At 42.4% G+C, this 22,289-nt stretch overlaps 1 protein-coding gene across 1 annotated transcript in view; it reads left to right on the top strand.

The window, feature by feature from the left end:
- The window catches only part of LOC109477618, a 59,320-nt gene that overhangs the window by 27,469 nt on the left and 9,562 nt on the right, over positions 1 to 22,289 (top strand). The window contains exons 34-59 of the mRNA XM_019778963.1: positions 415 to 561; positions 1,347 to 1,517; positions 1,944 to 2,084; positions 2,522 to 2,814; positions 3,343 to 3,436; positions 3,927 to 4,034; positions 4,945 to 5,085; positions 5,736 to 5,891; positions 6,390 to 6,499; positions 6,810 to 6,939; positions 7,280 to 7,488; positions 8,087 to 8,153; positions 8,383 to 8,520; positions 8,977 to 9,158; positions 9,763 to 9,901; positions 10,371 to 10,535; positions 11,206 to 11,337; positions 12,008 to 12,220; positions 12,638 to 12,874; positions 13,662 to 13,801; positions 14,172 to 14,355; positions 18,480 to 18,654; positions 19,077 to 19,264; positions 19,729 to 19,871; positions 20,349 to 20,530; positions 21,497 to 21,684. Of these exons, the coding sequence (XP_019634522.1) occupies positions 415 to 561; positions 1,347 to 1,517; positions 1,944 to 2,084; positions 2,522 to 2,814; positions 3,343 to 3,436; positions 3,927 to 4,034; positions 4,945 to 5,085; positions 5,736 to 5,891; positions 6,390 to 6,499; positions 6,810 to 6,939; positions 7,280 to 7,488; positions 8,087 to 8,153; positions 8,383 to 8,520; positions 8,977 to 9,158; positions 9,763 to 9,901; positions 10,371 to 10,535; positions 11,206 to 11,337; positions 12,008 to 12,220; positions 12,638 to 12,874; positions 13,662 to 13,801; positions 14,172 to 14,355; positions 18,480 to 18,654; positions 19,077 to 19,264; positions 19,729 to 19,871; positions 20,349 to 20,530; positions 21,497 to 21,684 (4,173 nt within the window). The remainder of the gene's footprint in view (positions 1 to 414; positions 562 to 1,346; positions 1,518 to 1,943; positions 2,085 to 2,521; positions 2,815 to 3,342; positions 3,437 to 3,926; positions 4,035 to 4,944; positions 5,086 to 5,735; positions 5,892 to 6,389; positions 6,500 to 6,809; positions 6,940 to 7,279; positions 7,489 to 8,086; positions 8,154 to 8,382; positions 8,521 to 8,976; positions 9,159 to 9,762; positions 9,902 to 10,370; positions 10,536 to 11,205; positions 11,338 to 12,007; positions 12,221 to 12,637; positions 12,875 to 13,661; positions 13,802 to 14,171; positions 14,356 to 18,479; positions 18,655 to 19,076; positions 19,265 to 19,728; positions 19,872 to 20,348; positions 20,531 to 21,496; positions 21,685 to 22,289) is intronic.

Here is a 22,289-nt window from a genome sequence, read left to right on the forward strand (position 1 = left end):
AACACCAGTTTTGTACAAGTGAGTACAAGCTGCGTAAGACCTGACTGTAAGGTTTGAACCACTCGCGCTAGGAAGGACCCCTACTCTTTTCAATATGTACGGCGGGTTCTTGGTACTGGGTTCTAACCTATACCAATGAAAGAGAATGTGCTGGAGGCATAAAAAAGCTCTAAGGCTTGTTCATGTTCTCCTCTTTTTATAATTAAGAATATAATTAATACTAATTTAAGTATAATAATAATAACACCAATAAAGAAAAAAATAATTGATTACTTATGTGATATCAATTCTGGCCATGATCCATTGGTTATGTTGTAAATTCAACGAAAAAGAAATACCTATCAATAAAAAGCTTGCAACATATAAATATATATCATTAAACATTAATAAGTAAACTGATTTCCCATTTCTCAGGTCCTGAACAAGTACCGTGGAGACATGCAGAGTGACGTTTCCCTCGAGTTCCGCCACGGCCTGAGGCTTCCTGAGTACATGTCCCTCCCCAGGCAGATGAGTCTGACTGGAATGGGCAAGCTCGAGGGCCCAGGAGTCAACTCCAAGGTATCTTCTACAGTGTTGCACCAGTTTTAACCATTGCAAGTTATTGTAACAGTTATATATTTTTATTAGGTGAAATACTGTTTGTTTGTAGTGAATCGTTTTTAAGCTTTGTAAACTGGACGTAATTTAGTTATAGACTGCAATATTCTTAAGTAGCCAATGCATCTTATTATGTAAAATATTGTTTGTAGTGAATTGTTTTTAAACTTTGTTTGTAAATTGGACGTGATACATTGGTCTGTATCTGTATTGGTGTAGCCGCTATAACTGCCATTCAGTGTAACATACCAGCTTTGCAGGCACCTAGCTATGAACAGAATGATCTGTTACACCCAATCTTGCAGTTGTTTAAAGCTTCCTAGTGATGATCCCGTTGCAATGTCCAAGAAAGTAATCTCGAATCTTGAATCTTCAGCTTGAGTTCACCATGAATGAGAACAAGAAGATGACCGTTGAGCAGGAGTACAAGACCCACCATTTTTCCAAAAAATTTCGAGATTTTTTTGATAGCTAATATAAAAATCTCAAATGTTCAATAGAGTAACATCTGTGTCCATAATATCACCAGGATCCATAATATCGCCACCTTGAAAAACAGTGTGCTTCAAGATATTTTTACTGCAACATACTTTTGGTATGCACTCCTTCACACATCAAATGTACATACCTAGGGTATGTTGCAGTAAAAATATCTTTAAGCACACTATTTCTCAAGGTGGCGATATTATGGACCCTGGTGATATTATGGACACAGATGTTAAATCTTGAATCTCTTGCATCTTCAGCTTGAGTTCACGATGAATGAAAACCAGAAGATGACCGTTGAGCAGGAGTACAAGACCCACCGCCACCACACCGGCTTCGTGCGGCGTGAGATGACCCTCACCGGTACCCACAGCATCCCAGACTTCCCTCTCCCCTCCTCCAGCAAGGTCTACGTCAAGGTGGACCCCAAGGTGAGGAATCTATAGGTTTTAAGAAACAGCACGATAGTGGACGTGTTGTTCCTTATTCAGCTACTGAATGGCTAACCTCGTCCGCTCTTCTGACTGCAGGGCTCTCCCCAAGCAATGAAGCAAAGGTGCTCCCGCTCTCCCCAAAATCCTAGCACCTCTCCCAAAATGTTTAAATTTAGGGTTTTCCCTTAGTATTTACATGAAAATTCACAGATTTTAAGATTTCACAGGGCTAAGTGCAGTACATAAAAATGTAGTTTGACATGTGTCGTATAGATACTAAAATTCTACAAAGGTGCTACACTACATCTATTGCATACAGATGAATGAACCTATAAGGCTAACATTGATATAGTTAATGTTTATTATCATTATAATAGTTAATTATTGAAATAAACCTGTTTTTCATTAATTCATTCATTCCAGAGTAACGAAGACGTTGCTATCAAGACGGAGGTGACCTACGGATCGTCTGATGCCTCCATGGACGTTACTTACAAGGGCAAGAACCAGCGTGACTGGACACACGATGTCACCATCCTGACTGCCCACTCCTTCGATGTGGAGGTTAGTTAGTTTGTTTGTTTTATTTCAACAAAGGATTCATATCATGCTCATTAGATGCACCTGTTAAGCAGATGCACAATTGGCATTGGGATGGCCTTTCAATTATTGGTGAAAGACAAACTTGCTATCAGCACGTTGAGATGTTCATGAACCCCAATTATAACTTGCTCCCATTCATCCCACAAACATTCAACCAGAATTTCAGCTTCCAACAGTTTCAGGCTTCCAAAACCCAAGTAGTAGTTACTGTTAGTAGTAGTAAAATGAGAACATTTGAGTACCTGACAATCCACTTTTGGGACAAACTACCACAACACATCAAAACACTTTCCAGCAGATCCAACTTTGTCGTTACTGTAAAGTTACACAAATTACTAACTACTAAAACCAAATAATACATGATGCATAAAATCATTGAACTTGCATCATTTGTCCAGGTGCCCCGTGACATGAAGGTAGACCTGCACGTAGAGAGGAAGGGCCTGAGTGGGGAAGGAAAGCTGGAGTTCTCCTCCAAGACAAAGCGCTGGACCGCCTCCCTCGAGGGGAAGAGCGAGAACACCGTCTCCGAGGACGGGAGCTTCGACGTCGGGATGGACCTCACCTTCCAGCACGCCATTCCTGAGATGATGGAGGTTGGAGTGCCAGCAAAGATCGAGCTCAACAACAGGAATGAGCTGAAGTGGGGAAGCAACGTCGAGTATGAGACAACCCTGGACCTGAAGTACAGGTACTGTAACTGTATTTAGTGATCTCCCATTTGGTGATCTCCATGTCTTCTTGTGTATCACCTTATGTTGAAAGTAGGTATTTCCGATGTTGAGGCTGTTGATGTTGCAGAACAACAAAAGACGTGTAACTGAACTAGGAACTGGTTTATTCATTTTACAACACACATACCATTGCAGCCTTACAATAGTTACATGGCTGAATTGGGGCTTGAATGATACACTTTAAAATTTATCAAGAATGGTTCAGCAACTTGACAATAAAAAGTAAAACACTATTCTTAAACCTAGACGTCCTGCAGCTAAACTGCGTGAAATTGTCCTTTGATCAGTTCTCTGCCATGCAGGCATCCACTTGTATTTCCAAGTATTATGAGTATACGAGTATTACGAGCAGTACTGCATTTCTTTGTAATTACTTCCATCAATCAAGTTTTGTCAACTGAACAAATCAAAATCATGTGTAGTACCATGTGCAATTCAGTGACTGCAAAAGTTGTCCACCAATAAAGACATCTTGAATCTTACAGCGGGAAGTTCTTCAAGCAGCAGATCACCTACAGCGGACCCAACACCTACGAGGGGCGCCACGAGCTGCACTGCGTCTACACTCACCTCATCGAGGTTTGTTTATAACATTCTTAATTAATGAAACTGTTACTGTTATTATAATTTCAGAGGTTTGTTTATGCAATTCTTTGTTCATAAGAGGTACTCTTGAAGTAGACATATGGGTTTTGGCTTGATTTAGGCGTGTTTATAGACTTTTTTATTGGGCTTTTTTTTTTACTGGAAGTTTTTTTTTACACCAACCCAAACCTTGCACATGAGAGGCTCAAATCAGTCTGCAGGCCACTTGTCATTAAGGTCACGAGGAAGAGATAAAAGACAGACAAAAAACATCATCTATACAGTTTATTGACACATATATAAGAGTCAGAGCTGGTAGATGGTTTGTGTCCGTTTGTTTTGGTCATTTTTGATCTCCGTTGCTTCAAGGTGGTACTGTTTGTACGCCATTATTGAGCATGTATCTACCCTTGTTGTCTATTCTCTGCCATGCATTGTACCAGTTACAGTTGTTGATTTAATTTCTGATTTCTGTCACTTCAAGGTTGCGCCGAAGGAGTACCGTATGGACGCCATCATCGAGCGCATCGACGACCTGAACTACAGCGAAGACATCAGCATGACCTGGGACGGGCGCAAGCAGTACCACCTGGTCAGTCTGTCTTCAGTTTTACTTATTTAAAGGCATCCAATGCAGTTTTTAGGGCTAGGATTAGTAGGAAATCCAATTTTTCTAAACCAATATTCTAGTCATTTATCTACATAGTGAGTTAAAACCACCCTGTCCCAATGTATATTAACCCTCATGGAGCAAAAATTCCCAAAATTCTGACAGAAAATGGTTACTGGAAAGGCCCTGGGCTGATTTTTAGATTACCACCCAGAAAATAAAGGACTCATCTTGGGGCTTGTTTCTGCATAATGGCCTTTTACAGCATCTATGACTCGGCACTGAGTTCTGTGTAGCCTCAATGCAATTTTGTATGGGCTTTTGCTAGGGCTTAAAAGTGTATATTTTGTAGAAAGTATTTCCAAATTGCAGAACAATATTTTGACACGTCGATGAAGGTTAGACATCAAGGTAACAAGATACGCCAGAAAGCAGTTACTCAAGCAACTGGATATATGATTTTGGAAACGGTCAGACGTTTCAGCTAGTATCCACTGGCTTTCGTCAGTGACTGAGAGACCAGAGGAGAAATGCAGGCTTATAAGCACAAACTATTGATTGATATGTAAATATTTTGACATTCTGCAATATTGCAGAACATCGAAAAAAAGTTTTCCGACCACTGATGGAACTTTTCCTCGAAGGAGGATTTGTTACTCTTTCTTAAAGCAATCATTTTCCTCCCATAACGCAATCATCATTCACTTTCTAAGATCTGATGCCTTTTACAGGAACTCTTTCTTCCAAAACACTTGTAATTTACTAATATGCATCTAGTTTTTTTTCTGTATTGTTTGTATGTCTCTAGAGTTTTGTATAATTTTTATGATATACTGTGTTTTTTGTTTTACCTGAAATAAAGAATAAATGAATGGAGCTTTTTCTCGTACAGGTCCGTAACATGAAGCACACTGTGGAGAATGGCAACGACGTCTACACTTTCACCGAGAGCGTTGACCAGGCGTACAACCTGTACATGCCCCACCACGACTCCAAGACTCGCCTGGTCCTGGACAGGGACTTCTTCCCCCAGGTATGTGTGATGAAAGTTCATCTGTGTTGGTAGTTATCATGGTATAAAATGTTGAACATCGAATCCCTTGACCATACATTGTACCTCTCATTGGACAAAGTGAGAATACTGGAAACTGAACAGGACTACTTTTTAAGAGGCATTGAGGAGGCCAAATATATATATCAGGGCACTCCAGCTATTAATAGAGATGGTGGACGATATAAACTCCCTGGCACTTTTGACCATTGCTGACGTCACATACCTGTGTTGGTAGTTATCATGGAATAATGTTGAACATCGAATCCCTTGACCATACATTGTACCTCTCATTGGACAAAGTGAGAATACTGGAAACTGAACAGGACTACTTTTTAAGAGGCATTAAGGAGGCCATATACATATCAGAGCACTCCAGCTATTACTTAACAGACATGGTGGGTGATATGAACTCCCTGGCACATTTTATCAATTGCTGATGTCACGTATTTACATATTCGCCAATTCTTGTGTGAATAAAGTTACGTGTCTGTAACCCTAACTCTCGCAAATTTACGTTCGGAAGTGATATGGCCATTAATTATCTTGATGAAGGTGACAGTGGTCGTTGAAAGTCTGATCTCTGTGTTGGATATATTTCAACATTTTACTATTTATACTATTTCCCCCAGGAGCTGTCCTTTGACTTCAACTACATCAACGAGGAGGCTAGCGAGAAGAAGATGAACACCAAGATCACGTACGAGGGTCCACTTCCCAACGCCTTCCAGGGTCACCACGAGCTGCACTTCACCATGAACCACCCATGGGACATCGCAATCCCTAAGGTTGGTTTCGTTGTCAAGAAGAGATTCATTTGTCACATATACATGTAGATACAGCTATTAGAAGATGCTTCCAACAGTAACAAGTTTGAAGGGTAAAGATACTGACCTCCGAATCTGCAAATCTCGGGCCTAGACTTGCCCTCTCGTGAGACTAGGCTACTCCGTGAACAAGATGGACTGATAGTCATCGAAAATTTGGAGGTCAGTATCTTCAAAATTGTCACTGTTGGCAGCAGGGAGGAGAAGCTGTAGTTACTAATAGCTGTAGTAAGACTGTCACCCTCCTCCCCATCAGGTGTCTTCCCTGGACTGGGCAATCTGTGTGCACCCCCTCCCATTACACAATGTTGTAAAACTACTTAGTAATTGACTTGTAACTTACCACACACACACACACGCGCGCGCGCGCACACGCACACACCTGGAAGCACTGAGTGCCTATGATATAATGTTTGTATCAGTAGTAACATTTTGAACTTGTGACCATCCTCCCCCCAGGTTTCCTCTGTGGACTGGACCATCGACAGCAATGAAGAGAGGCTTTACGACAGCCGCTACACGATGCGCTGGGATGGAGAACAGATGATCCTGAACAAGCTCGTCCGCAAGTATGTTTGTTTGTTTGTTTGTTTTATTGGGATCCCATTAGTGTTTAATATACACTACTCTTCCTTGGGTCCATAGAACACAACACAATCAAAAAGTTTTCTCACCTAGAGCTTTCGACCAGTCACTCTGGTCTTCCTCTGTCAGTAGACTTACAAGCCATATGACTAGCTTCACTGGGTCAGTCTACTGAAGACCAGAGTGACTGGTCGAAATCTCTAGGTGAGAGAACTTTTTGTGTTGGATCTAACATGAATACAATATTATAATTATGATGTTAAGGTAATGATTATCATAATTCCAACCATGTAGGACCCTGACCGGCAAGCACGAGGTGTACGCCGTCTCCTACGACATGCAGCAGCCCTTCGACTTCATGGCCAAGAACAGCGAGGGAACCGTGCTGGTCCAGCTGGACAAGGTCACGCTGTTCCCATCCAAGGTCAGTGCACTCTGCAGACTAGACATTTTCAATATTGCAGACTCCAGGAAAGAAACATTGAGAACCTTGCAATTTTGCAGCCTAAAAATAAGGTTCAATGGTGTTGGCCTCTGGCCACACTTTTGCCCAGATGTGCTGCACAAACAACATATCTTGCTTCTAAATCCAGATGCTGGGTGCAGTTTCTGGGGGCAAACTTATTATTAAGTACTTTTCTTGCCACTATTGCTATAGAAAAACTGTGTTAAAGATTGTATATTTTGCAGAAAATATTTGCCAAGTGCAGAACAAAATTTTGACAATATTGTAGAACACCAAAAAAATATTTCTATCACTCAAGGTCACCACCGAGCTCAAGGGCGAGGGAAAGACCTACATCGACATGCAGACCACCTACGACGGACCCCTTCCCATGAACACTGAAGGCCACCACGAGCTCCGCTTCACGCTGACCCACGTGTTTGACCTTCCCCTGCCCAAGGACATTGGACTGGACTGGATCGCAGACAGCAGCAAGTCGGCTCCCTATGACAGCACCTTCACCATCAGGTTTGTTTGTTTGTTTATTTGTTTATTTGGTGGCGTCGGTGGTGCAACGGTTAGAGCGTTGGACTTGGAACCAATAGGTTCCGGGTTCGATACTCACCATGGCCCGACGTTGTGCCCTTGGGAAAGGCACTTAACACAACTTCACTCCCTGTACGGTGGAGTGACACCCACCGAGCCTCTTAGGCTATTGTCTAACTGGGTGCCAAAAACACCTTACGGATTTGGTGCGCCAATGTGTCAATGTGTCAACATTGCGATCAAAAACCGTTAAATTTTTGTTTGTTTGTTTATTTATTTATTGTTAAATTCAGCCATAGACAACAACACAAAATATACATAGATCTAAAATACTCACATACTTCATTTTATGGATGACATCCTCTGAAGACCCCGAAACTAGTGAGCACAGCCAAAATATGCTGCTGCTAAACCACAGGAATATACAGCTGGTACCGGGTACATCAACTAGATGTACAGGTTGTTCCTCCTACCCTTGTACCTTATTTATATAATTGTAGTGCATTTGGCCCATGTAGGTCGTGAATGTGCAATAAAGTTCATTGTCATTGTCATTAATAACAATATTACATCATACCAGGTGGGAAGGCAAGAGGCAGGTCCACATGATCAAGTCCTTCAAGATCATCACCGAGGGAAAGAACAAGGTATATGCAGTATATATATAATATAATTACATATCATATCACGAAAGTTCATCTGTGTTCACTTGGTACATGTAGTTGCATGTTTAAATTTAAAAATTTTGATCAAAAACGAAGTTCTGAAATAAGAATCCAAAGTTCTCTCACCTAGAGCTTTCGACCAGTCACTCTAATCGTCCTCAGTAGACTGTTTGTTTGTTTGTTTGTTTATTATCATTATTATTATTATCAGGTCTACACCGGGCGTGTCACTCTGGACCAGCCTTTTGATTTCATGCCCAGCCGCATCGAGACCTCTGGACGCGTCGGAATAGACGCATTGACCTACATCACCCGTGAGATGAGCATGGACCTCACTGTCGGCCAGAAGGTTTGTTTTTTTGTTGTTTTTTTCTATAAGGCCACAGCAAGTAAATTTTATGGATGGCATCCTCTGCAGACTCCAAATCTAATGCGAGCGGGCGAAAAAAATACAAGGCGGTCCGAAAAAAACAAGGTTCCTAGATTTTAAAATTTTGACTCTGACTTTGTCCATCATTTATAAATGGTTTTGATTCAGTGGGAACATCACATGTACACAGCCAACATCACATATTACTGCATCAAAGTAACAAATAAAACATTAAATCAGAGATTTTTCTTGTCTCCTCTCGTCATAGTTATCTACCATCCACCTTGGCAGCAGACATCTTTGCCATTTTCAGCATGTTGACCACTGTCAGAAGGCAAAATTTCTTGTTTTTTTTTCCAAAATCAGGCAAAAACTAATGCGCGCGCTGATGAGGTAAATAAAAAAGGAAATTACCTTGTGTTGTTGTTCCTTCAGGTGTTTGACTTTGAGATGAAGATCCAACCCAGCTCCAACCCGACCTCCGGTAAGCTGACCGTCGGCCTGACCCAGTTTTTCATCCCCGGTCTTCCCACCGAGAACCAGATCGAGCTGTCGCAGGAGGTCAACAGGGTCGGCACTACTCAGTCCATCAAGGTCACCTGCGACAAGACCAAGAGGTGGGATGTTTGATGTTTCTTTAGAAATATATTAGGATAGGCTAAGACTAAGCACCAAGGACAGGAACAGTAGTGACCAATCAGCACCAAGGACAGGAACAGTAGTGACCAATCAGCACCAAGGACAGGAACAGTAGTGACCAATCAGCACCAAGGACAGGAACAGTAGTGACCAATCAGCACCAAGGACAGGAACAGTAGTGACCAATCAGCACCAAGGACAGGAACAATAGTGACCAATCAGCACCAAGGACAAGAACAGTTACTGTAGTGACCAATCAGCACCAAGGATAGAATTTATATGATTACAAATTTTACATGTACATTCATTAGACTTAACTAGCATAAAACTACAGAAATAGGCCCACTTAGCGAAAACGGCATTGTTCAAACATATTATGGCATCCAAGCACTACGATGTAAATGAAAAACTATGTTAATTTGTTCATTCATGTTTCAAAACGAGAGAAGAGATCCTTAAGATGTAGAGGTATCACAGCAATGTAACACGTGTTTCTTCCACCCTTGTACCCCAGTTATCTAACTTTGCCTATGTGGGGTGTGAATATGGCAATAAAGTTCATCGTTGTCAACTTTTCTCCAGGTTCGAGGTGACTCGCGAGTTGGAGAGGACTTCCTCTGGCTACACCCACACCATCAAGGCCAACCTTCCTGCTATCACACTCGACAAGTACGGCCGGCAGCAGATCTCCTTCGACATTGAACACGAGGACAAGATGCAGGTGATTATCTAGTATTTATGAAGATTTACCACCAGATATACAAGTGGAAGGGAAGACAAAACAGGTGCATTAACACCTTTACAAGTTGTCATCCCAAACACAACATGCACAATATAAATAGAGATTACATTATTCAATACAAAACAAATTGCAATAATGAACATCATTAACATGAAATATTATCACAACCATTTAATTTTCACGTGCCGACGTTTCGATGACCGTCTGTTATCTTCATCAGGGCAATTCTGACTGGTTTACTGTGCACTGACACTAGATGTTACTTGGTGCACAGTGCACTAAGAGTGTTACATAGTTCACAGTGAAGAATTGCCCTGATGAAGATGGCAGATGGTCATCGAAACGTCTGCTCATGAAAAATAAATGATTGTGATCAAAGGACTTTGCTATTCATTCGTTTACCAACCTGATGAAATTATTTACGAATTTTTATTGTTGTTAACATGAGGACGGAGAGAGGAGCCTGAAGGGATCTCTTGCCTTCCGCCACCCGTTCACCACCTACCTGCCGTACCGCGACATGGAGTTCTCTTACGACACCAAGCAGACCTACCGCACCGTGCAGGGAACCTTCAACACCAAGTGGGACAACAAGGATGCCGTCACGCTGGAGGTTAGATTCCATTTCATTTATTACAATTTTCCACATACATGGAAGGCATGGTGAAACAGGTGGACATAAGTTTATACTCCTTGTCAAGGCCACCATGCCGACAAATAAATAGACAGACAGTCATACAAATGCAGAATACACAGAATACAAATGCATAAGAACTTATTTATTTGCACAAATAAAAAGATGTAACATCCATGTCCATAATATCACCAGGGTCCATAATATCGATACCTTGAGAAACAGTGTGCTTAAAAATATTTTTAATGCAACGTACCCTAGGTATGTACATTTGATGTGAGCAGGAGTGCATACCAAAAGTTTGTTGCAGTAAAAATATCTTTAAGCACACTTTGTCTCAAGGTGGGGATATTATGGACCCTGGTGATATTATGGACACGGATGTTACATTTAAATACGTAAAACAAAAGGGAAAAAAACGGTGTACAGGAGGAGGAAAGAAGCCTGCAAGGCTTGTACAATGTCCCCCTCCTCAAAAATTGAAGGAAATATTAAACTGTTTATGATGTGAGAGGCAGTCACATTTCTGTGTATGTTACAGTTTAGCTCAGAGTCATTTACACTGTACAGCACACAGACAAATGCAAGGCTTGCAACATGTACAAGTAAGGGGAAATTCTAACATTGTGATCTCCACTGCCGCTATTAGGTGAAGTTCAACAACAAGACCCTGGGCAGCACCTACCGCTACGACTCCTCCTACACCGTGACTCAGGTCTTCATCCAGCCCAACAAGCTGCAGTTCTCTGACAACTACCAGATGGACATGCAGAACGACCAGGTATGACAAATTTCTTTTTTTTTTTTACTACAGTGTACAAAATACTTTTTGGAACCAGGTCTAACAGCCTTTAGCTAACTGATACTAGTAATAGCCATTAATACCTAAAATAAAAAAAAAAATCTGCTGGATACAGTGGTGCAGCCAAGTAGGCATAATTTTTTTTGGGGGGGGGTAGGCATGCTACCTAGTTTTGAAAATAGGTTGCCCCGGGCAACCAGGTATTTTGCACGCTGTACAAGTTTTGCTCAGTTCCCTACACCATTTTTCAAGCAGGCTGTGATGACAGAAGCAATTGACAAAAGGGATCCGATCTAAGACAGCATTTTCTGTAAGAAGACAGTTGAATGTTGTACTACACATGCACGACTCTCCCCAAAATGACTTCGATTTATTATCATGACAAACGTCCATTGCACAGCATATGTCACCGAACCCTTATTCACTTATTGAAATGCCAAGTTGTCCACATGTGGATGGTGTTCAGCACCAAGGACAGTTGTGTATGTGGATGGTGTTCAGCACCAAGGACAGGTGTGTACACCCGTGTGTGGATGGTGTTCAGCACCAAGGAGAGGTCTGCATATTTCAAGCCTAACCTGCAAATGTCTTTTTGTACAACATTTGTATTTCATCACTCAACAAAATGCCTTCATTTTTTCCTCACTAGATGAAGAACATGGACTACAAGTGGACCACCGTCTGGGATGACACCAACAAGGTTACCGGCGGTTACGGGTACGTGGACCAGTCGGACCGTTCCATGAACAAGCACTGGTTCTACAACAACCTGGAACACAACCTGGAGTACTCCCCCAAGAAGATGACCGTTCAGGGACACGTCGAGTACGAGAAGAAGGGACAGCCCAAGAGGGGGTCCAAGGTTTGTATTGGTTTGATTTCCTGCCATTTTGGGGGTCAGATATTAACTATTAGGTGCCTGATACAACTGAAGATCTAGTTCTAACCCATCATAGCATTTAAAGGGATCAATTTGCATCTTAAGATTGTTGTCGAGTATAAGAAGTAGATGTAGATGTCCAAGATGACTGAAATGTAAGATGTAATTTTGTACAGTCGTAGTGATAGTGTCATACTTGTCTGGATAGGTTGACACTACACATACATGGTAGTGAGAAGACTGAAATGCAGAATGATATGATTTCCTAAGGTCTGACACGTGAACTAGGAGGTCCCACTTTTTCATGTACTACTGTATGTTACCTTGCAAGTAGCCTTCTGGCATGAGTTTGCTGACTTAAAGTTTGACATGCTGCTTCTATTTATTATCATTACTCAGCTTGACCTGGAGTGGGACGGAGAGAAGATGTCCGCTCAGGCCTCCTACCGTGACAGGAGCAACAACCGCCAGCAGGACCACGAGCTGGTCATGAAGCTGCAGCATCCCTTCGAGCAACCCTTTGTCTGCTACGGACAGATCAGCCGCGACATTGAGCTTACTCAGCAGCTGAAGTGGCGCCGCGACTCCGTGGAACACTACACCGGAGTGGAGTTCAAGGACAAGGTCCCCCGTCAGGTATGTCTTGTTTGTTTGTTTGTTTGGTCTGCTATGGCCAGCTTAGCCGCGATATTGAGCTCACTCAGCAGCTGAAGTGGCGCCGCGACTCCGTGGAACACTACACCGGCGTGGAGTTCAAGGACAAGGTCCCACGTCGGGTATGTTTTTCTTCAAATAATACAAGACCCATTGGAAAAAATATAGAAGGGTGGAGTTCATATTGAAAGGTTTTTCTTTAAATGATACAAGGATGATCGAAAACATTATACTTGAAGCCTGGAAAGATTGCTAGCCCTTTCATTTTATTAGGATACATTCATAACTTACAATCACGAGTAAAAGTTTGCTACTGTCTTAATTTTATGTCTGGTCCTGAACTTGTCAGCTTATAGTTGCATGAATGGCACATTTTTCTAACTTTGAATCATCTGCTCTGTTTTGTTTTGTTGTGATGTGAGGCGAACACTTGTTAATGCCAACAATTCAGCCCACCAGTTTGTCTGTTTGTATTAGGATGTCTGACTCAATAAACCAAGCATACCCTTTTTTTGTCTTTTTTATTTTTATAAATCATTCTTTTATTGTTTCAAAAATTCACACAAAAGAACGCATGGCACAAACAACAAAATAACTGAAACCACATGCATAACAACAAGAACTAAATAAAAACCAGTAAACAACACAGATGATACAACAGTGTTACAAAGAAAAAAGTGAACCCCAATCACATACAATTAATTCATAATTTCTTCAAGGAGATGAAACTAGACCTATTAATTAATTAAGCATACCTTTTTTTGATCAGGTGTACAGCCTTGAGGGAGAGCACTCCATGGGCAGCCGTAAGGGCGAGGTGATGAGCTCCCAGCTGAAGTACCGCTACGACCCCAACCCCAGGAATGAACTCATCCTCGCCTCATACATCAGGAACGAGAACACCAACAGGTAAAGCTTTAGTCATTAAACTAGAAAGATAGCACTTGCAAAGCAAATGCATCATGTTTACCTTCACAATTGGTCTAGCCTAACAAACTATGGTAACTCAAACACATTCCTATATGATATATGGTGAGCAGCCACTCTAAACTCTGTCCTGCTAAATATATATAATGTAACCCAACACCACAGGCTGTCTGCTATAATGCTAGTCACCATGGTGACAGACGTCTGGTCCAGGTCATTGACTTTTTTGTTTGGAGAAGAAGAAGAGGAAGAAACAGAGCAAAAACAATAATGTTTTCCTTATGCAAAGTTTGAAATACAATGTGTTTCGTCTATATCCACATTGGTTGACATGAGATGTTTGTATGCACAGGGACACCATGAAGCAGAAGCTTGGCTTTGCCGTGCGCCACATTGACCAGCCTGTGGTCAGTCTGGACTCCACCGTCACCATGGCACCCCGTAAGACCGACGTGGCCATGGACATGAGGCTGAACAAGGATCCCTGGACCATGAACTTCCACCTCGACCACGATGCCAACCTGTTCGAGGCCAAGGTAACTGTCGACGGTTGATTTTCATAGTTTTTATTTGGCCATTTTGTATCTAAATAACACGAAATCTTGCTTGGTCCTGGCTGGACAGGCCGGAAATAGATAGATAGAAACAACACGATGATGTTCTCAAGCCTCAGCATATTTTCACTTTCAATAATCCATAGCAAGTTTCAGACTTCAGTCTACAACACCAACTTGAAGAATAAGTTAACTTTGTCTTTGAACCTCAAACGGGGACATCCGGGCTGTTTTTGGTCTATTCGTGTCATGATGAACAGATTTGTCACTTTGGTTACCCTTTATCTGGCAAACTATCATCAGATTCAGAACAACTGGTCTGCATCTATTTACAATCTCCAACACTAGTCTGACAACACAGCATCCATCTATATGTGCTAGGTATTGGCCTGTCCTTTGAAAATGATGTCATCAGCTCCTAAAATTGGTATTTCCTACCTTCTGTTCCAGCTTGACTCCCCCGTGCTGGGCCGTGGCTACACCTTTGAGCTGCAGAAGGAGGAGGACCGCCAGTCTCAGATTCTATTCAATATTTATTTTTTTATTTATTGTTTATTTCAGGCTCAATGGCCCATAGCACAGACAGACAACATTACACAAACACATCTAAAAATAAAACATCTAAGTGGGTACAAGTGGATAAAAGACTGTCGAGCCCTTACGGCGGGCGGACCAGTCTACAATAATGGCTCCAAAATGGGCTCGAGCAGAAGGTCTCCGAGCGGAGCAGCAATTTGACAATTGCGTTCTCAGACGCTAACAGACGAGAAGCAAAAGAACACAACAACTTCCGACGCCTGGCGTCAAACGTGTCAACACGAGTCTGTACAAATAGGTCGCTGTTACTAGTGCTCCTAGGCTGAGACAGTAGGATTTTAAGACCATCGTGATAAGCAACTCGTAGCCTATGAATGTTTCCTGCTCTGTAGCAGGACCAGAGCTGAGCACAATACATTGCACTGCAATGTGCTATGAACAGAGTGCGCTTCACCGCATGAGAACAGTGACCAAATTTGCGGATAAGTGAATTAGCTTTTGTGTACATATGCCTGGTTTGTTTACGAATAGAGTCGTCATCAGAGAGGTCGGGAGTGATTTGGAAGCCGAGGTAGGTGGCCGAAGAGACGTACGGTAAGGGTTTGCCGTACAACTTCACTACAGGTGGCACTCCGTTCAGAGCAATTCGATCACATGGAAAGTACATACAATTTGTTTTTTTGGTACGGAAAATCATGTCACTATCGGTACCAAAGGCCTCGCAGATATTAATCAGTTTCTGTACAGCTTTTGCTGAGGGGCAGATTAAACACAAGTCATCTGCGTAGAAGAGGTGATTCACAGCAAAATTTCCAATAAAGCAGCCCGCATTAGCGGCGTTTAACTTAGCACTAAGGTCAGAGACATATACATTGAACAATAAAGGGGACAAAAGACTCCCCTGGGGGACACCGTTGCTGCAATTGAAGTGATCAGAGACGGAGGACCCCCAGCGCACCCTAAAGGTTAACATGCTAAACCAATATACAATAATGCGTACTAAGTATACAGGTACGTTTCGGTCAATTAACTTTTTAAACAGTGTGTAATGGTTGACCCTGTCAAACGCTTTAGAAGCGTCAAGAAAACAGACGAAGACAGGCGAACCTCGGCGTCTGAAGTAGGAAATAATTCCTTTAGGGCGAAAATGCACAAGTCTGTCCATGATGTGTTTTAAAACCAAACTGATTTGCGGGTGTAGCCAAGTGCTTCTCTAGTCGGATGAGCAGGAGACATTCAAATAATTTGAAGATCGGACTGGAAATAGCAATGGGACGATAATTATTTCTGATAGGAGGGTTCAAGTTCTGCTTTTTGATTATTGGAATAAGGATGACCTTCAGTAGGACAGAGGGGACATGGCCATGCCTCAGCATGGACGAAAATAAAATAGCGAGTAAAGTGGTTAACCGAGGTCCCGCATGCTTCAGGTGCTCAGCTGACAGACCGTCCGAGTCACATGCCTTCCCATTTGGGAGCGAATTAATCGCTGCAGCTACTTCGGATACAGTAACAAACATTCCATTATCAAAAATCACATCTGAATTAATTGTGTCGTCTACAAATTTCTTACACTTGTGAGGAGCAACCGAATTCAGCAGGGAATCATAATGATCCTTCCACATTCCAACGATGTTTGAGACACCGCTGTGACCCTCGATGTTATCGGGTAGGGTAGGTTTGGAGCCATTTTGAGATCGTAGGGTTGACCAAAAGCCTACGTTCCCCCCCTTCTGAAGACTGGAGGCTAGCGCATCAGCCCGATGCTGGGCATCCATGCGGCGGCACTCCCTAAGGGACAGGTTTGAATTTGGCCCGAGTTTTCCTCATCAGGTCCCAAATGGCCCCATGTCTAGGACAGTTACATTCTCGCCAGAGAAGGAAGGCGTCACGAGCTGCAGTGTGGTATTCTCTGACAACAGAGTTCCAGCCCGGAACCGCGTGGGAGTTGGTGCAAATCCTTCTTGGGAAGGAGCTGGCAGCTGCATTTTTCAATAATATAATGTCCAACAATAGTCTGACAATACAACATGTAGGCTTTAGTCTGTTCTTCAAAATGATGTCAGCTACTAAAACTGAAATTTCCTATCCCTGTTCCAGCTTGACTCCCCAGTGCCCAGAAGTAGCCCTTGTGGCTTCAGACCCTGAACTAAGTAACACTCACTACACATAAAACCTACTTGTAGGCAAGTTTGACTAACTGAAAAAAAAAATCTGTTCCAGCTTGACTCCCCTGTGCTGGGCCGCGGCTACACCTTTGAGCTACAGAAGGAGGAGGATCGCCAGTCCCAGACTTACTTCATGCGTGGCACTAACATGACTTAAACTAAAATTTCCTACCTTCCGTTCCAGCTTGTAGGCTTTAGGCATCTCCTAAAATTGGTATTTCCTTCTCCCTGCCCCAGTTTGACTCCCCAGTGCTGGGCCGTGGCTACACCTTTGTTGTCTCGGTCTATCCTGTGAAAATTATGTCAGCTCCTTAAATTTGTTTCTGTAAGAAGTTTGCTCAGTGCAAAGCCTGTGACAAGTGCCACTTCTGAGCACTAAACTAATGCTTTACTAGTCTTCACATTGAGCTTTAATAGGCAAGTTTGGCTAACTGGCTCACTCTCTGTTCCAGCTTGATTCCCCCGTGCTGAGCCGTGGCTACACCTTTGAGCTACAGAAGGAGGAGAACCGCCAGTCTCAGATTCTATTTAATAATATAATGTCCAACAATAGTCTGACAACACAGCATAGTATTACATGCAGGATTTAGTCTGTTCTTCAAAAAGATGTCAGCTCCTAAAATTGGTATTTCCTCCTTTTCGTTCCAGTTTGACTCCCCCGTGCTCGGCCATGGCTGTGCCTTCAAGTTTGCTCAGTGCATTCCAGTGCCCAGAAGTGGCCCTTTTGGCTTCAGACACTGAAATAACGCTCACTGCACATCAAACCTAGGAAAGTTTGGCTTACTGACTCACTCCCTGTTCCAGCTTGACTCCCCAGTGCTGGGCCGTGGCTACACCTTTGAGCTGCAGAAGGAGGAGGATCGCCAGTCCCAGACTTACTTCATGCGTGGCACTAACATGACTTAAACTAAAATTTCCTACCTTCTGTTCCAGCTTGACTCCCCAGTGCTGGGCCGCGGCTACACCTTTGAGCTGCAGAAGGAGGAGGACCGCCAGTCCCAGACTTACTTCATGCGCGGCACTAACATGACTTAAACTGAAATTTCCTACCTTCTGTTCCAGCTTGACTCCCCCGTGCTTGGCCGTGGCTACACCTTCGAGCTTCAGAAGGAGGAGGACCGCCAGTCTCAGATTCTATTTATAATGTCCAACAAGAGTCTGACAATACAGCATAGTATTACATGTAGGATTTAGTCTGTTCTTCAAAAAGATGTCAGCTCCTAAAACTGAAATTTCCTCCTCTCTGTTCCAGCTTGACTCCCCAGTCCTTGGTCGTGGCTACACCTTTGAGTTTGCTCAGTGCATTCCAGTGCCCAGAACTGCCACTGAACTAAGTAACGCTCACTGCACATCAAACCTACTTTTGGCAAGTTTGGTTAACTGGCTCACTCTCTGTTCCAGTTTGACTCCCCCGTGCTGGGCCGTGGCTACACCTTTGAGCTGCAGAAGGAGGAGGACCGCCAGTCCCAGACTTACTTCATGCGCGGCTCCAGCAGTCTGGGAGACGCTCTGTTCTTCAAGATCCAGGCCTTCCCCGAGCAGAAGAAGATCGTGTTCAGGCACGGACACTCTGTCGGTCAGTGACTTTCCTAATATTCCTTAAATCTAAGATATCTCTCAATGTGAAGCTGGTGTGTTGTGCCGAGGGGCGGTTATACCGGCTACACAGAGATAGAACTTTAGAAGCTGGTGTGTTGCGCCGAAGAGTGGTTACACCAACTTTTCAGATACAGAATCAGTGGTTTTCCTTGCAACATCTAGGGTTACCTTGCAACACATGGGCATATCAATATTAATATCTTTTAAAGGTCACTTGAGATATCAGGGGGACTTAGTTGAGAAATATACTCTGAAGTTGTCACTTAATGTACATAGTATTAATTTATAGCCTGCCTTTAATTGTAAAATATTGTTTCAGTATGGGTTGTGGAAGAAACAACATTATGATTACGCATACATCAAAGGCCCAAGTTTCACCACGATTTCTCGCCACTGCAGATTCCAAGGACGAGTCCCTGGACATCGTGATGAAGTACGTGAACGAGACCGCCGTTTCCATGGAGATTTATGAAACCGAGGGCGAGCAGCGGGCCCAGACCTTCAGCGAGGTCGTTCTGCGCCTGGTCACCCCCGAGATCCTGGCCAGCAAGATCTACTACAACCCCAGGACTCCTGAGATTGTTGAGGTAAGGAAAATCAGCAACTTAAGACGAAGACAAGGGATGCCACTCAAGCAACTGTAAAGATTGTTTCAAGTAGCAACCACTCCTTTTCGACAGTCAGTATGATGCTTACTTAAAACATCTAAGAGTTTTGAACATCTATCCAGTTGCTTGTCAAGGAGTAAAAATTTCCTTGTGTATCTCATTACCTGGATGTCTGACCTTTATCAATGTAACTTAAGATGGAATGAAAGCTGGCAACTCTAGATCAAGGAACAAAAGCTTCACAACAACTTTTAGACAGTAAAACAATTTGCAAACTTTTAGTTCTACGGTATATGGTACAAGAAGGAAGATTGTTACAGTAGGCAACACATCAATGATCTGTTTTATTCCAATTGATGTGCCGATCTATGGGTCAATAAATTAATATTCAGTCCAGTCTATTAGATCAATTAATTGATCGATTGATCAATATTTTCCCCCAGGACCGTCTGAACAACCTGATTGCCAGGTTCATGCAGCACCACTTCACCGTGGCTGATAACTTCAGGAAGGCCTTCGACAAGGAGACGCGCGAGTGGATGTCCAGCGCCAGCAGCTACGGATGCACAGGCACATACTTCCAGCTGTGAGTACATGTTTTCAAATTGGTATATATCTTAGCAAATAGCATCTAATTTGGTAGATCTTAGCACATCTTAATGATATTCTGAATGCATCAAAAGTTTGTGCCCAGTCTTCTTCAAGATAACCAAGAAACTGATACATATAGCTCAAAATATAGTATATACTTACTGTATAAATCTAGATATTTTATGAGTACAGTATTGGTTTTGTACATCAATATCATATCCAGTGCTATGCAGAGCTTCTGACTGGAGCCTCTCACAGCTATATGTTACCAATGTAGTTCTGTGCTTAAATAGGTAAGGGTTAGGCACGGTTCTGGATAGTCTCCCTTCATCTAAGAACATAGATTTGCCCCAGGCATGGTTCCATGAAAGCCATTGCAGGCTTTTAGAAATTCTACAAAGTAGAGGATACTGCATTAAATACTGCATAAAAATTGGGCCCAACTAAAGGAACTCTTACCGTCTGAACGCAGGTTCATCCAGAAGCTTCGCCCGGCCGTTCTCGGTGACCGTAAGTCTGTTGCCACGCCGACCCTGGATCAGCTGAGGCGTGAGTACGGGCTGTCTGGCATCTCTCAGCGTGTCATGGGCGCCCTGAACACCGCAGCCGATACCGTCAGGCAGACATACAGGAGCACTATGGAGAAGATCATGAGTAAGTCTTGTCACCAACCATACAGTACATGTATGTAGCTTCTTAGTACAAAGGGTTGTCTGCCTTGCCTTGCTATGATGCTAGAATGATGCCACAATGATGCTAGAATGACAAGAGAGTGACGCTAAGACCTACATGTAAATTGGCATCAAACTAAAAACACTGATGATTCTAGAATGGCACTAGAATAATGCTAAAATGACATACAGGAGTGCTATGGAGAAGATCATGAGTAAGTCTTGTCATCAACCGTTTGTAGCTTCTTAGTTCAAACTTTAAGGGTCGTCTGCCTTTCCTTGCTATGATGCTAGAATGATGAAGAAATGCTGCCACAATGATGGTAGAATAACAAAAAAGGGACGCAAAAATAAGCCTAAATTGGTGTCAGAATATAAATGCTAAAATGATACTAGAATGGCACTAGAAAAATGCTAGAACGATGCTAGAATGGCATTAGGATAATGCCAGAAAACACTTGACACATCTCTCTCCCTGTTTGCGTCATACTAGCATAACATAATGATAGCAGAATGCTAGACATTATGCTAAGATTCACCAGATAAATGCCAATAACAAGCCGCGATATAATTATGGAAAAACGTTTTAATTATGGACTCCCGCCCATAAATCCCAAACACTTAACCCAACTGTCTTAATACTTTTTATGGTAACATATTAGGTGGTAATGAATATGCGGAAAGCGTTGATGAGTCCCTTGGGAATAGTCAAATTAATTATACATAATGATTTTGGTATTATACATAATTATACATAACCCTTTAGACCATTATACATAATTATACATAATTCTATGGACCATTATACATAATTATACATAACACTTTGGACCATTATACATAACCCTTTGGACCATTACACATAATTATACATAATTCTATGGACCATTATACATAATTATACATAACACTTTGGACCATTGAATTAAAACATCTTTTCCTACCCCAGAGCCTGTTGAGGACCTGAAGACCTATTTTGAGGAGACCGTGCTGAACGACCTTTACCAGAAGTGGGACGGTAAGATGGAGGACATGTCCTACAGCCTGCGCTCCAAACTCACCGACAGCCAGCGCGAAATGCTGGACAGGAACGAGGTTCAGAAGTCCATCTACGTCATGAAGAACATCGCTAAGGAGGTACGAGAAAACTTGTTTTTTTTTTTAAACTAGTTTATGACTTTATAGACTATAATCTATATAAAGAATACAGGAGTACTTGTCTTTTTTTATGAAACAACTGTGATTTATCATGACAAAAATAGCAAAAGAGGTCAAGGAAAACTTGCCTTATTTAAAGAAAGAGTAGTCTTTGACTTAATAAACGAAGAATATGGCAACAGGAGGTACAGCAAAACTTAAAAGATGAAAAACGAGAAGGAGGTACAGCAAAACTTTTTTTAAAGAAATCTAAAAAAGCCACAAGTTGAGCTGGTCCATGAGAGTTCTTCCTTTAGCTAAGGGCATTAAAATCTCAGAGGTCCACAGCAGTTCTTCCTCTAACAATAGTAACATACAGCAGTGTACTGCCATACAAGTGCAGATTTGTACCTTAGATATCAGTGCTAGCTAGCAACTGATGATGAACTACTAGTAACTGTGAAGCTTGTACATCTGCCAGGTCGATTCCCAGATGAATTGCCATGACCGAAAACTGGTTTAACGTTCAGGACCATACAAAACATATATATAGTTTTGTGGTTTGGACAATAGTAGATAACTGTAAATCTTGCCCATCTGCCAGG

The sequence above is a fragment of the Branchiostoma belcheri genome, unplaced genomic scaffold (genome assembly GCF_001625305.1).
Source record: "Branchiostoma belcheri isolate BF01 breed outbred unplaced genomic scaffold, Haploidv18h27 scaffold40, whole genome shotgun sequence".
Taxonomy (NCBI): Eukaryota; Metazoa; Chordata; class Leptocardii; order Amphioxiformes; family Branchiostomatidae; genus Branchiostoma; species Branchiostoma belcheri.